The following is a 16468-nucleotide window of genomic DNA, read 5'->3' as shown; positions in this document are numbered from 1 at the left end:
GTAATATAGTCTACCTACACCATCACAATAAATCCATGTAATATAGTCTACCTACACCATCACAATAAATCCATATAATATATTCTACCGACACCATCACAATAAATCCATGTAATATAGTCTACAGACACCATCACAATAAATCCATGTAATATAGTCTACCAACACCATCACAATAAATCCATGTAATATAGTCTACAAACACCATCACAATAAATCCATGTAATATAGTCTACCTACACCATCACAATAAATCCATGTAATATAGTCTACAAACACCATCACAATAAATCCATGTAATATAGTCTACCAACACCATCACAATAAATCCATGTAATATAGCCTACCTACACCATCACAATAAATCCATGTAATATATTCTACCTACACCATCACAATAAATCCACGTAATATAGTCTACCTACACCATCACAATAAATCCACGTAATATAGTCTACCTACACCATCACAATAAATCCATGTAATATAGTCTACCTACACCATCACAATAAATCCATGTAATATAGCCTACCTACACCATCACAATAAATCCATGTAATATAGTCTACCTACACCATCACAATAAATCCATGTAATATAGCCTACCTACACCATCACAATAAATCCATGTAATAGTCTACACACACCATCACAATAAATCCATGTAATATAGTCTACCTACACCATCACAATAAATCCATGTAATATAGTCTACCTACACCATCACAATAAATCCATGTAATATAGTCTACCTACACCATCACAATAAATCCATGTAATATAGTCTACCTACACCATCACAATAAATCCATGTAATATAGTCTACCTACACCATCACAATAAATCCATGTAATATAGTCTACCTACACCATCACAATAAATCCATGTAATATAGTCTACCTACACCATCACAATAAATCCATGTAATATAGTCTACCTACACCATCACAATAAATCCATGTAATATAGTCTACCTACACCATCACAATAAATCCATGTAATATAGTCTACCTACACCATCACAATAAATCCATGTAATATAGTCTACCTACACCATCACAATAAATCCATGTAATATAGTCTACCTACACCATCACAATAAATCCATGTAATATAGTCTACCTACACCATCACAATAAATCCATGTAATATAGTCTACCTACACCATCACAATAAATCCATGTAATATAGTCTACCTACACCATCACAATAAATCCATGTAATATAGTCTACCTACACCATCACAATAAATCCATGTAATATAGTCTACCTACACCATCACAATAAATCCATGTAATATAGTCTACCTACACCATCACAATAAATCCATGTAATAGTCTACACAATCACAATAAATCCATGTAATATAGTCTACCTACACCATCACAATAAATCCATGTAATATAGTCTACCTACACCATCACAATAAATCCATGTAATATAGTCTACCTACACCATCACAATAAATCCATGTAATATAGTCTACCTACACCATCACAATAAATCCATGTAATATAGTCTACCTACACCATCACAATAAATCCATTATTTATTTTAGACAGGTCTAAAGAAACATGATATGAAGAACATTTAGTTTATTTTAGAAGGACAGATTAACATACTCCGGTGTCCTTATGTTAGGTCCTGATCTGGCTATGCCAAATGGCTGTAGGCTACACTAGTTCATTTAGCAGACTAGATTTAGCTTATATTTTATAGTATGAAGAATACAATTGAAAAAAAGCTGAATTAAAAAAGAAAATATATTTTCTCCAACCGATTTGAGGGAGTGTCACATGGCTATTCTGTGTTGAGAGGTCAACAAAGAAACAGGTCCTCCTAGATGCTTAATTTAGAGTAATTTAGAGTAATTCATATAACTTTAGTTGTGATACAAACGTTGGGATATATGTTTAGATGTATAATACACTGTAAGGCTGCATGACGAGACTAATGGTAATTTGAAAAAAGTTGCTTGAAAAGCTCTGCTTTGTTTTTTTGCGCAGGCTGTACACACTTCATTAGTCTCTCATTCACTTGATAATGCCTCGAAGTGATAGTATATAATTCACAAGTGATAAGCTAATAGTCACCCATCAAACTATTCTTGATTTAATCTTGTCTTTACATATACTAAATTATATGTGTCTCGAAACAGGGACAGCGGAAAAACATGTCATCTATGAACTTACATAGCGAATAGAGGACGACTTTTCCCGAGATTCATTTTAATGCCAGCCAGGTAGGCTATACTCCTGTTGTAAAGATAAGCAATGTGCTTAATATTAGGAAAGACCAAGTCTATAGAAAGCTGATGGGATCCTCCTCTTTTTAGTAGAGGCCATCACTCTGTTTTCTCACGCAATTGCATAGCCTATAGAAATGTTGCACAACATGAGCTCTCATGAAGTGTTTGATTCGATTTTCCATTCCATTTGCATTGATGTCAGAGTGGTTAGAGGGACAATCGAGTGCTGAGTACCAGGCAGTTAACACGTTTAGTAGGCGACTAATGACCATCAGCAGCGTCAGAGCTTAGAGAAGCGTAATTACTGTGACTACATGTGGAATTTGACTACCTTCATGACTAGTGACTGCCGGTGTGGCAGCTGCCCTTGGCTGCATTACACACCGCAATGGATATTCCAACCCTGAGCCCCGGCCTGCTCTGCTCTTGCTGATCAAAATTGTTGTTGTGTGCTCTCTAACCAACCAATGGCTGTGCTGTGTAGGCCTACAGAGGCGGATCAGGAGGAGAGTCAAATGCTTCTTCGTTATGTTCATTTTATTAGGCCTCCTCTATAAAATGCACCCTAGCCTATACGGTCTGTTCGGTTTGAGCAGAAGAGTGCGAAGGTGAGAAGGAGGACCGGAGGTCAACTTTGATAGTAGTAGCAAGCTATCATAGAATATTGTTAAAAACAATATGTTTCTTGCCCGTGATGTATTTATCAGAGTTATTGACCTCACAATAAGCCAGATTCTGCTAACTTACACTGTGATGCTGAAACTTGAAGCAGCAGTCACGGTCACAATCAATCAGAAATGGACAGCTCATGGAGCTGAAAGACACATTCCAGCAGGCATAACCGATTTCACCGTCTTCATTTTAATCACTAACAACAAGATGACTGTGTTGGAGCCTATTTCTTCCCATTTAAGAAATAAGAGCAAGGCCTGTTCGACAGAGGAAATTAGGCTACAGGCTGCTATATCAATAGATTTGTAGGTCAATTCCTCCATCCACCATGCACTCTTTAAATAGCCTACCTCCGTGTCAGTGAAGGGCTGTTGAGTTAAAACCAGGACTGGAATGGAGTGGGTATGACCGGCCTATGAAGGCTATGTTCCATAGGCCTTCCTTTAGTAAAGACAGGCCTAACCACTCGTTAGCTTAAGATTCATAAGAGAATGATACTGATGAATTAAAGTGATCTATAACAGCAGTTTGATCCGCAACGCTTTATGATACAAACTAACTGTTTGGGAAAGAGGTGACTCCAAAGCATATAGGGATTTAATTGTTTCATTTCTTTGACATTCAGGAGGTACAACCTTCTATAGTCGAGGAGACAAAAAAAATCCATCTATTACTATCACTATTAATTGATAAAGCTATTCACTTTCTGTACAATAGAAGATGTTTAAACCCAGACAGCTTTTAGGGAAACACTTGTGACCTTGACTCGTTGGGTTAAACCACAGGAGTAGACAGCAGTACTCGAGAGCCATTCCACCAAGAATTGTCTGGGACCTGTTGGATCGGAGGGTGAGGGCTAGGGCCATTCCCCCTAGAAATGTCTGGGAACCTGCAGGTGCCTGGTGGAAGCGTGGGGTAACATCTCACAGCAAGAACTGGCAAACCTGGTGTAGTCCATAAGGAGGAGATGCACTGCAGTACTTAATGCAGCTGGTGGCCACACCAGATACCGACTGTTACTTTTGATTTTGACACCCCCCCTTTATTCAGGGACAAATTATTCAATTTCTGCAAGTCACGTCTGTGGAACTTGTTCAGTTTATGTCTCAGTTGTTGAATCTTGTTATGTTCATACAAATATTTACACATGTTAAGTTTACTGAAAATAAATGCAGTTGACAGTTAGAGGACGTTTCTTTTTTTGCTGAGTTTAGATTCCGATGCAATGCTTATACAGTAAATTCTATCTTTCCACCCCTATTCTTGTCCACAGTGGTCTGCGAACCCACAACCTTCTCGCCCGCAACCCTGTGCTCTATCAAAATTCCTGCGTTGTCATGCAATGCTTACAGGATGAAGAACGGTTTCTAAAATGGCATATCTCTGCTATCCACTTTGTTTCATTTTGGGTATAGGGGTCACTTGTTAATTTTTTTAGAGGGTTTAGGTAATATAGATTTTGCTAAAGGGCCGGCCAAACTATTTTCACTCCCTTACCAGTTGTAGACATGGATGATAGCAGCAGGCCACATGTAGAATGAGGCAAAGAAGGCCAGGATAGGGATGACTAGAGTTCCTCCCGCCAGGACAAACATGTTCACCACGTCGACATCCATGGCTGTAGCGCTGCAGTTCCCTGCAAACAACACAGTTATTAACACCTGCAACATGAGCCAGTTAAACATATTAACCTTTTTGGGATAGAGGGCAGCATTTTCACTTTTGGATGAATAGTGTGCCCAGAGTGAACTGCCTCCTACTCTGTCCCAGATGCTAATATATGCATATTATTATTGGATAGAAAACACTGAAGTTTCTAAAACTGTTTGAATGGATGTCTGTGAGTATAACAGAACTCATATGGCAGGTGAAAACCTGAGAAAAATCCAACCACAAAGTGGGACATTGAGGTTTGTAGTTGGCTTGGCCTACCAAATACACATTGAGATATGGATGAGGTTGCACTTCCGAGGGCTTCCACTAGATGTTGACCGTCTTTGAAACTTGAATGAGGATTCTGCTCATGAGACCTCTGAGTCAGTGGTCTGGCAGAAAGCCTTGGTCTCATGACGCGTACTCCCGACAGAGTTACCTCTCATTCCAGTGCCTTTCTGAAGACAAAGGAATTGTCCGGTTGGAACATTGATGTTTTATGTTAAAAACATCCTAATGATTGATTCCATACATCGTTTGACATGTTTCTAAAAGACTATCGGAACTTTTAGAGTTTTTGTTTGGATGAAATGCTCGCGCCTCATGAAGATGGATTACTGGGCTGAACACGCTAACAACAAGTGGCTATTTGGACATAAATGATGGCACTTTATGGAACAAATCAGTCATTCATTCTCGAACTGGGATTCATGGGAGTGCCTTCTGATGAAGATCAAAGGTAAGTGAATATTTATGGTGTTGTTTCTAACTTTGTTGATTCCAAAATGGCGGATATTCCTCTGGCTGTTTTGGGTTCTGAGCGCCGTACTCAGATTATGCTTTTTCCGTAAAGTAAAAAAAAAAAATCTGACACAGCGGTTGCATTAATTAGAAGTCTATCTTTAATTCTGTGAATAACACTAGTTTCTTTTATCAATGTTTATTATGAGTATTCAGGGGATGTTTTGGAATCAAAACATTACTGCACGTAACGCGCCAATGTAAACTGAGATTTTTGGATATAAATATGCACATTATCGAACAAAACATACATGTATTGTGTAACATGATGTCCTATGAGTGTCATCTGATGAAGATCATCAAAGGTTAGTGATTCATTTTATCTATATTACTGCTTTTTGTGACTCCTATCTTTGGCTGGACTTGTTAATGTGTGAAAGTTACATATTTCTAAAGAATATTTTTGAATTTCACGTGCAGCCTTTTCAGCGGAATGTTGTCGAGGGGTTCCGCCTGTGCTAGAAAGGTTAATACCTGCAACATGAGCCAGTTAAACATATTAACACCTGCAACATGCGCCTGTTAAACATATTAACACCTGTAACATGAGCCAATTAAGTGGCAGCAACAGACCTGAACCTAGCTTACAGTCCATGTTGGCATCAACAGTTCTGAACCTAGCTTACAGTCCATGGTAGCAGCAACAGTCCTGAACCTCGCTTACAGTCTATGGTGGCAGCAACAGTCCTGAACCTAGCTTACAGTCCATGGTGGCAGCAACAGTTTTGAACCTAGCTTACAGTCCATGGTGGCAGCAACAGTTCTGAACCTAGCTTACAGTCCTGAACCTAGCTTACAGTCCATGGTGGCAGCAACAGTTTTGAACCTAGCTTACAGCCCATGGTGGCAGCAACAGTCCTGAACCTAGCTTACAGTCCTGAACCTAGCTTACAGTCCATGGTAGCAGCAACAGTCCTGAACCTAGCTTACAGTCCATGTTGGCATCAACAGTTCTGAACCTAGCTTACAGTCCATGGTAGCAGCAACAGTCCTGAACCTCGCTTACAGTCTATGGTGGCAGCAACAGTCCTGAACCTAGCTTACAGTCCATGGTGGCAGCAACAGTTTTGAACCTAGCTTACAGTCCATGGTGGCAGCAACAGTTCTGAACCTAGCTTACATTCCACGGTGGCAGCAACAGTCCTGAACCTAGCTTGCAGTCCTGAACCTAGCTCACAGTCCATGGTGGCAGCAACAGTTCTGAATCTAGCTCACAGTCCATGGTGGCAGCAACAGTCCTGAACCTAGCTTACATTCCATGGTGGCAGCAACAGTCCTGAACCTCGCTTACAGTCCATGGTTGCAGCAACAGTTCTGAACCTAGCTTACAGTCCATGGTGGCAGCAACAGTCCTGAACCTAGCTTACAGTCCTGAACCTAGCTTACAGTCCTGAACCAAGCTTACAGTCCTGAACCAAGCTTACAGTCCTGAACCTAGCTTACACTCCATGGTGGCAGCAACAGTCCTGAACCTAGCTTACAGTCCTGAACCTAGCTTACAGTCCATGGTGGCAGCAACAGTCCTGGACCTAGCTTACAGTTCTGAACCTAGCTTACAGTCCTGAACCTAGCTTACAGTCCACGGTGGCAGCAACAGTTCTGAACCTAGCTTACAGTCCATGGTGGCAGCAACAGTCCTGAACCTAGCTTACAGTCCTGAACCTAGCTTACAGTCCTGAACCAAGCTTACAGTCCTGAACCAAGCTTACAGTCCTGAACCTAGCTTACAGTCCACGGTGGCAGCAACAGTTCTGAACCTAGCTTACAGTCCATGGTGGCAGCAACAGTCCTGAACCTAGCTTACAGTCCTGAACCTAGCTTACAGTCCTGAACCAAGCTTACAGTCCTGAACCAAGCTTACAGTCCTGAACCTAGCTTACACTCCATGGTGGCAGCAACAGTCCTGAACCTAGCTTACAGTCCTGAACCTAGCTTACAGTCCATGGTGGCAGCAACAGTCCTGGACCTAGCTTACAGTTCTGAACCTAGCTTACAGTCCTGAACCTAGCTTACAGTCCACGGTGGCAGCAACAGTTCTGAACCTAGCTTACAGTCCATGGTGGCAGCAACAGTCCTGAACCTAGCTTACAGTCCTGAACCTAGCTTACAGTCCTGAACCAAGCTTACAGTCCTGAACCAAGCTTACAGTCCTGAACCTAGCTTACACTCCATGGTGGCAGCAACAGTTCTGAACCTAGCTTACAGTCCATGGTGGCAGCAACAGTCCTGAACCTAGCTTACAGTCATGAACCTAGTTTACAGTCTATGGTGGCAGCAACAGTCCTGAACCTAGATTACAGTCCTGAACCTAGCTTACAGTCCATGGTGGCAGCAACAGTCCTGAACCTAGCTTACAGTCCATCGCGGCAGCAACAGTTCTGAACCTAGCTTACAGTCCATGGTGGCAGCAACAGTCCTGAACCTAGCTTACAGTTCTGAACCTAGCTTACAGTCCATGGTGGCAGCAACAGTTCTGAATCTAGCTTACACTCCATGGTGGCAGCAACAGTCCTGAACGTAGCTTACAGTCCTGAACCTAGCTTACAGTCCATGGTGGCAGCAACAGTTCTGAACCTCGCTGACAGTCCATGGTTGCAGCAACAGTTCTGAACCTAGCTTACAGTCCATGGTGGCAGCAACAGTCCTGAACCTAGCTTACAGTCCTGAACCTAGCTTACAGTCCACGGTGGCAGCAACAGTTCTGAATCTAGCTTACACTCCATGGTGGCAGCAACAGTCCTGAACGTAGCTTACAGTCCTGAACCTAGCTTACAGTCCATGGTGGCAGCAACAGTTCTGAACCTAGCTTACAGTCCATGGTGGCAGCAACAGTCCTGAACCTAGCTTACAGTCCATGGTGGAAGCAACAGTCCTGAACCTAGCTTACAGTCCATGGTGGCAGCAACAGTCCTGAACCTAGCTTACAGTCCATGGTGGCAGCAACAGTCCTGAACCTAGCTTACAGTACAAGGTGGCAGAAACAGTCCTGAAACTAGCTTACAGTCCTGAATCTAGCTTACACTCCATGGTGGCAGCAACAGTCCTGAACCTAGCTTACAGTCCTGAACCTAGCGTACAGTCCTGAACCTAGCTCACAGTCCATGGTGGCAGCAACAGTTCTGAATCTAGCTTACAGTCCATGGTGGCAGCAACAGTCCTGAACCTAGCTTACAGTCCACGGTGACAGCAACAGTCCTGAACCCTGTTTACAGTCCACGGTGGCAGCAACAGATCTGAACCTAGCTTACAGTCCATGGTAGCAGCAACAGTTTTGAACCTAGCTTACAGTCCATGGTGGCAGCAACAGTCCTGAGCCTAGTTTACACTCCATGGTGGCAGCAACAGTCCTGAACGTAGCTTACAGTCCTGAACCTAGCTTACAGTCCATGGTGGCAGCAACAGTTCTGAACCTAGCTTACAGTCCATGGTGGCAGCAACAGTCCTGAACCTAGCTTACAGTCCATGGTGGCAGCAACAGTCCTGAACCTAGCTTACAGTCCATGGTGGCAGCAACAGTCCTGAACCTAGCTTACAGTCCATGGTGGCAGCAACAGTCCTGAACCTAGCTTACAGTCCATGGTGGCAGCAACAGTCCTGAACCTAGCTTACAGTACAAGGTGGCAGAAACAGTCCTGAAACTAGCTTACAGTCCTGAATCTAGCTTACACTCCATGGTGGCAGCAACAGTCCTGAACCTAGCTTACAGTCCTGAACCTAGCGTACAGTCCTGAACCTAGCTCACAGTCCATGGTGGCAGCAACAGTCCTGAACCTAGCTTACAGTCCATGGTGGCAGCAACAGTCCTGAACCTAGCTTACAGTACAAGGTGGCAGAAACAGTCCTGAAACTAGCTTACAGTCCTGAATCTAGCTTACACTCCATGGTGGCAGCAACAGTCCTGAACCTAGCTTACAGTCCTGAACCTAGCGTACAGTCCTGAACCTAGCTCACAGTCCATGGTGGCAGCAACAGTTCTGAATCTAGCTTACAGTCCATGGTGGCAGCAACAGTCCTGAACCTAGCTTACAGTCCACGGTGACAGCAACAGTCCTGAACCCTGTTTACAGTCCACGGTGGCAGCAACAGATCTGAACCTAGCTTACAGTCCATGGTAGCAGCAACAGTTTTGAACCTAGCTTACAGTCCATGGTGGCAGCAACAGTCCTGAGCCTAGTTTACACTCCATGGTGGCAGCAACAGTCCTGAACGTAGCTTACAGTCCTGAACCTAGCTTACAGTCCATGGTGGCAGCAACAGTTCTGAACCTAGCTTACAGTCCATGGTGGCAGCAACAGTCCTGAACCTAGCTTACAGTCCATGGTGGCAGCAACAGTCCTGAACCTAGCTTACAGTCCATGGTGGCAGCAACAGTCCTGAACCTAGCTTACAGTCCATGGTGGCAGCAACAGTCCTGAACCTAGCTTACAGTCCATGGTGGCAGCAACAGTCCTGAAACTAGCTTACAGTCCTGAATCTAGCTTACACTCCATGGTGGCAGCAACACTCCTGAACCTAGCTTACAGTCCTGAACCTAGCGTACAGTCCTGAACCTAGCTCACAGTCCATGGTGGCAGCAACAGTTCTGAATCTAGCTTACAGTCCATGGTGGCAGCAACAGTCCTGAACCTAGCTTACAGTCCACGGTGACAGCAACAGTCCTGAACCCTGTTTACAGTCCACGGTGGCAGCAACAGATCTGAACCTAGCTTACAGTCCATGGTAGCAGCAACAGTTTTGAACCTAGCTTACAGTCCATGGTGGCAGCAACAGTCCTGAGCCTAGTTTACAGTCCATGGTGGCAGCAACAGTCCTGAACCTAGTTTACAGTCCATGGTGGCAGCAACAGTCCTGAACCTAGCTTACAGTCCTGAACCTAGCTTACAGTCCATGGTGGCAGCAACAGTCCTGAACCTAGCTTACAGTTCTGAACCTAGTTTACAGTCTTTAACCTAGCTCACAGTCCATGGTGGCAGCAACAGTCCTGAACCTAGCTTACAGTCCATGGTGGCAGCAACAGTCCTGAACCTAGCTTACAGTCCATGGTGGCAGCAACAGTCCTGAACCTAGCTTACAGTTCTGAACCTAGTTTAAAGTCCTTAACCTAGCTCACAGTCCATGGTGGCAGCAACAGTCCTGAACCTAGCTTACAGTCCATGGTGGCAGCAACAGTCCTGAACCTAGCTTACAGTTCTGAACCTAGTTTACAGTCCTTAACCTAGCTCACAGTCCATGGTGGCAGCAACAGTCCTGAACCTAGCTTACAGTCCATGGTGGCAGCAACAGTCCTGAACCTAGCTTACAGTTCTGAACCTAGTTTACAGTCCTTAACCTAGCTCACAGTCCATGGTGGCAGCAACAGTCCTGAACCTAGCTTACAGTCCATGGTGGCAGCAACAGTCCTGAACCTAGCTTACAGTTCTAAACCTAGTTTACAGTCCTTAACCTAGCTCACAGTCCATGGTGGCAGCAACAGTCCTGAACCTAGCTTACAGTCCATGGTGGCAGCAACAGTCCTGAACCTAGCTTACAGTTCTGAACCTAGTTTACAGTCCTTAACCTAGCTCACAGTCCATGGTGGCAGCAACAGTCCTGAACCTAGCTTACAGTCCATGGTGGCAGCAACAGTCCTGAACCTAGCTTACAGTTCTGAACCTAGTTTACAGTCCTTAACCTAGCTCACAGTCCATGGTGGCAGCAACAGTCCTGAACCTAGCTTACAGTCCATGGTGGCAGCAACAGTTCTGAACCTAGCTTACAGTCCATGGTGGCAGCAACAGTCCTGAACCTAGCTTACAGTCCTGAACCTAGCTTACAGTCCTGAACCTAGCTCACAGTCCATGGTGGCAGCAACAGTCCTGAACCTAGCTTACAGTCCATGGTGGCAGCAACAGTCCTGAACCTAGCTTACAGTTCTGAACCTAGTTTACAGTCCTTAACCTAGCTCACAGTCCTGAACCTAGCTTACAGTCCATGGTGGCAGCAACAGTCCTGAACCTAGCTTACAGTTCTAAACCTAGTTTACAGTCCTTAACCTAGCTCACAGTCCATGGTGGCAGCAACAGTCCTGAACCTAGCTTACAGTCCATGGTGGCAGCAACAGTCCTGAACCTAGCTTACAGTTCTGAACCTAGTTTACAGTCCTTAACCTAGCTCACAGTCCATGGTGGCAGCAACAGTCCTGAACCTAGCTTACAGTCCATGGTGGCAGCAACAGTCCTGAACCTAGCTTACAGTTCTGAACCTAGTTTACAGTCCTTAACCTAGCTCACAGTCCATGGTGGCAGCAACAGTCCTGAACCTAGCTTACAGTCCATGGTGGCAGCAACAGTTCTGAACCTAGCTTACAGTCCATGGTGGCAGCAACAGTTCTGAACCTAGCTTCCCTGGGGCGGCAGGGTAGCCTAGTGGTTAGAGTGTTGGACTAGTAACCGCAAGTTCAAACCCCCGAGCTGACAAGGTACAAATCTGTCATTCTGCCCCTGAACAGGCAGTTAACCCACTGTTCCTAGGCTGTCATTGAAAATATGAATTTGTTCTTAACTGACTTGCCTCGTTAAATATATATATATTTTTTAAAGCCTAGCTTATACAGTCCATGGTGGCAGCAACAGTCCTGAACCTAAATTTCAGTCCACCCTAGTCATTTTCCACACACACACACACACACACACACACATATACACACACACCATGTAAGAGTGCCATTTGAGTTTAGTTATGTAAAAGGGTCAGCTCTGAGCAGACCATTAATTGGAAACTGCAGTCATTCACCATTCAGGACACTGTGCTGTGCAGTGTATTCACCCAATCCCCTAGGGGTGTCAACTGTCCATTGTTCTGCATAGGGACTGTCGACTCATGTTGCAGGACACACTTATGAAATTATTACGTATGCACAGCCTCACCATTTCCCAATAAAAACTATTGAAACAAAAGAATTATGTTACTTCCTGTTTTTTTTACACATCAGACACACACACACATAACAATCAGATCAGGTGCCGGAAAATAGCCAATAGCCAGAAAAACAACCATGATCGTCATAATAGATCTCACTAATATCCTTTACTCACTAATATGGTTATCAGTAAGCTAATCGGCCATCTTTAAAATGTTAACTTTCAGGTGAATAGGCTCGTTTTTCCTGGCCGGCGATATAATCTGGCTACACAGTATTAAATGCATGCAATTAATGGCTACAATCAGTTCTGTTACCGTACTGTAGGCAAGACTTCGGTTGTTACAATGAAACACTCCTCTCGCTCGCTCCCTCTCTTCTCTTCCTGCAGTCTTTCTATGAAAATACCCGAGTAATCTTCACCGAAAGCCTACATTTCCATCAACTGACTCTTCACCTAGAGATGTCATGAAGCAATGTTCACTGAGATATGTAACAACGTTTCATAAAATGACTGCCGACATCAAGTCAAGGAAAAGGAAGATCGACCAATAGAGAGGGAGTCAGATCCACATTTATGTAAGTGCTTGACCGAAGAGGGGCGTCAGAAACGTGGGAGAACAGCCAAAGCCAGTGACACTAATGCACTGTCTCAAACACAGATACAATTTAAATACGGGGGAAATGTATTTGTGAATGTTTATTTAAATTATGTAGTATCCCAGACACCTACTTATATTTTAATATTCATGTTCAAGTCATAATTGATATCTTTCCTATCATTTCAACCTAAAAAGTGCATTTCATTGTGTGTTGATGCATTTACAGTTGAAGTCGGAAGTTTACATACACTTAGGTTGGAGTCATTAAAACTCATTTTTCAACCACTCCACAGATTTCTTGTTAACAAACTATAGTTTTGGCAAGTCAGTTAGGACATCTACTTTTGCATGACAAAAGTCATTTTTCCAACAATTGTTTACAGACAGATTATTTCACTTATAATTCACTATATCACAATTCCAGTGGGTCAGAAGTTCACATACACTAAGTTGACTGTGCCTTTAAACCACTCGGAAAATTCCAGAAAATTATGTCTTGGCTTTAGAAGCTTCTGATAGGCTAATTGACATAATTTGAGTCAATTGGAGGTGTACCTGTGGATGTATTTCAAGGCCTACCTTCAAACTCAGTGCCTCTTTGCTTGACATCATGGAAAATAAAAATTAATCAGCCAAGACCTCAGAAAAAAATGGTAGACCTCCACAAGTCTGGTTCATCCTTGGGAGCAATTTCCAAATCCCCGAAGGTAACACGTTAATCTGTACAAACAATAGTACGCAAGTATAAACACCATGGGACCACGCAGCCGTCATACCACTCAGGAAGGAGACGCGTTCTGGCTCCTAGAGATGAACATACTTTGGTGCAAAAAGTGTAAATCAATCCCAGAACAACAGCAAAGGACCTTTGTGAAGATGCTGGAGGAAACAGGTGCAAAAGTATCTATATTCACAGTAAAACAAGTCCTATATCGACATATCCTGTAAGGTCGCTCAGCAAGGAAGAAGCCACTGGTCCAAAACCGCCATGAAAAAGCCAGACTATGGTTTGCACCTACACATGGGGAGAAAGATCGTACTTTTTGGAGAAATGTCCTCTGATGAAACAAAAATATAACTGTTTGGCCATAATGACCATCGTTATGTTTGGAGGCAAAAGGGAGATGCTTGCAAGCCGAAGAACACCATCCCAACCGTGAAGCACAGGGGTGGCAGCGACCCCAAGCATACTTCCAAAGTTGTGGCAAAATGGCTTAAGGACAACAAAGTCAAGGTATTGGAGTGGCCATCACAAAGCCCTGACCTCAATCCTGTAGAAGATTTGTGGGCAGAACTGAAAAAGCGTGTGTAAACTTCTGACTTCGACTGTATACTGTAGATCTCAAACCTTCACTGCCTTCCTTAACATCACTCTTTGGTTAGTGAGTGAGTGTAGAGAATGAGGTGGTGTTAGAACACTGAGTGACCACAGAGAGAGAATGAGGTGATGTTAGAACACTGAGTGACCACAGAGAGAGAATGAGGTGGTGTTAGAACACTGAGTGATCACAGAGAGAGAATGGGGTGGTGTTAGAACACTGAGTGATCACAGAGAGAGAATGAGGTGGTGTTAAAACACTGAGTGATCACAGAGAGAGAATGGGGTGGTGTTAGAACAATGATTGATCACAGAGAGAGAATGAGGTGATGTTAAAACACTGAGTGATCACAGAGAGAGAATGAGGTGGTGTTAGAACACTGAGTGATCACAGAGAGAGAATGAGGTGGTGTTAGAACACTGAGTGAGCCAGAGCTTGGAATGATCACAGAGAGAGGTACTAGGCTAATTATAGGATCATCACCAATAATTTTATCAAATCAAAGTTCATTGGTCATGTACACATATTTGCAGATGTTATCGTAAGGTGCAGCGAAATGCTTGTGTTTCTAGCTCCAACAGTGCAGTAACACCAAATCCAAAGCAATACAGACACAGTCCATAAAGTAAAAATAAAGAAATATCTGAACGAGCAATGTCGAAGTCCGGAATATATATAGCAATCTATCTAATATATACATATATAAACTCAGCAAAAAAAGGAACGTTCTCTCACTGTCAACTGCGTTTATTTTCAGCAAACTTAACATGTGTAAATATTTGTAGGAACATAAGATTCAACAACTGAGACATAAACTGAACAAGTTCCACAGACATGTAACTAACAGAAATGGAATAATGTGTCCCTGAACAAAGGGGGAGTCAAAATCAAAAGTAACAGTCAGTATCTGGGGTGGCCACCAGCTGCATTAAGTACTGAGGTGCATCTCCTCCTCATGGACTGCACCAGATTTGGCAGTTCTTGCTGTGAGATGTTACCCCACTCTTCCACCAAGGCACCTGCATGTTCCCGGACATTTCTGGAGGGAATGGCCCTAGCCCTCACCCTCTGATCCAACAGGTCCCAGACATGCTCAATGGGATTGAGATCCGGGCTCTTCGTTGACCATGGCAGAACACTGACATTCCCGTCTTGCAGGAAATCGCGCACAGAACGAGCAGTATAGCTGGTGGCATTGTCATGCTGGAGGGTCATGTTAGGATGAGCCTGCAGGAAGGGTACCACATGAGTTAGGAGGATGCCTTCGCTGTCACGCACAGCGCCAATGGGCTCTTCTGGGCTCTTCGTCTACTTTTGTTCTGACAAATGAAGGCTATTCCATGAGAGAAATTGCCAAGAAACTGAAGATCTCGTACAATGCTGTGTACTACTCCCTTCGCAGAACAGCGCGAACTGACTTGAACCAGAATAGAAAGAGGAGTGGGAGGCCCCGGTGCACAACTGAGCAAGGGGACAAGTACAATAGATTGTCTAGTTTGAGAAACAGACACCTCAACTAGCAGCTTCAATAAATAGTACCCACAAAATACCAGTCTCAACGTCAACAGTGAAGAGGCGACTCCGGGATGCTGGTCTTCTAGGCAGAGTTCCTCTGTCCAGTGTCTCTGTTCTTTTGCCCATCTTAATCTTTTCTTTTTATTGGCTAGACTGAGACATGGCTTTTTCTTTGCAACTCTGCTTTTTGGTCTTCTTTTCCTTCACTCTTCAGTCCAACTCATCCCAAAACATCTCAACCTTGGGTTGAGGTTGGGTGATTGTGGAGGCCAGGTCATCTGATACAGCACACCATCACTCTCCTTCTTCGTCAAATAGCCCTTACACAGCATGGAGGTGTGTTTTGGGTCATTGTCCTGTTGATAAACAAGTTATAGTCCCACTAAGCGCAAACCAGATGGGATGGCATATCGCTACAGAATGCTGTTGTAGCAATGCTGGTTAAGTGTGCCTTGAATTCTAAATAAATCACTGACAGTGACACCGGCAAAGCACTCCCACACCATCACACCTCCTCCTCCATGCTTCACAGTGGGAACCACACATGCAGAGATCATCTGTTCACCTACTCTGCATCTCACAAAGACACAGCTGTTGGAACCAAAAATTTCACATTTGGACTCATCAGACGAAAGGACAGATTTCCACTGGTCTAATGTCCATTGCTCATGTTTCTTGTCCCAAGCAAGTCTCTTCTTATTGGTGTCCTTTAGTAGTGGTTCCTTTGCAGCAATTCGACCATGAAGGTCTGATTCACACA

At 43.7% G+C, this 16468-nt stretch overlaps 1 protein-coding gene across 8 annotated transcripts in view; it reads right to left on the bottom strand.

Moving 5' to 3' along the window:
* LOC135541280 (monoacylglycerol lipase ABHD6-like) overlaps positions 1–12838 on the bottom strand; it is a 50504-nt gene extending 37666 nt beyond the window's left edge. For 7 of the 8 annotated variants that reach the window (XR_010455953.1, XR_010455951.1, XR_010455954.1 and 4 more), the window contains exons 1-2: positions 12595–12838; positions 4418–4556 (exon numbers count right to left, since the gene is read on the bottom strand). Coding sequence is in view for 2 of the 8 variants with exons in the window: in XM_064967398.1 (XP_064823470.1) it covers positions 4418–4536 (119 nt within the window). In the remaining 6 variants the exon portion in view is untranslated. Of the gene's footprint in view, positions 1–4417; positions 4557–12589 lie in introns of all 8 variants that reach the window. The other variant, XM_064967399.1, reaches the window with a different exon arrangement.
* Between the last annotated feature and the right edge of the window lie 3630 nt (positions 12839–16468).

Source organism: Oncorhynchus masou, chromosome 6 (assembly GCF_036934945.1).
Source record: "Oncorhynchus masou masou isolate Uvic2021 chromosome 6, UVic_Omas_1.1, whole genome shotgun sequence".
NCBI classification, from domain to species: Eukaryota; Metazoa; Chordata; class Actinopteri; order Salmoniformes; family Salmonidae; genus Oncorhynchus; species Oncorhynchus masou.
The sequence above is the reverse complement of the archived record's forward strand: the minus strand, read 5'-3'. Positions and strand labels throughout refer to the sequence as shown.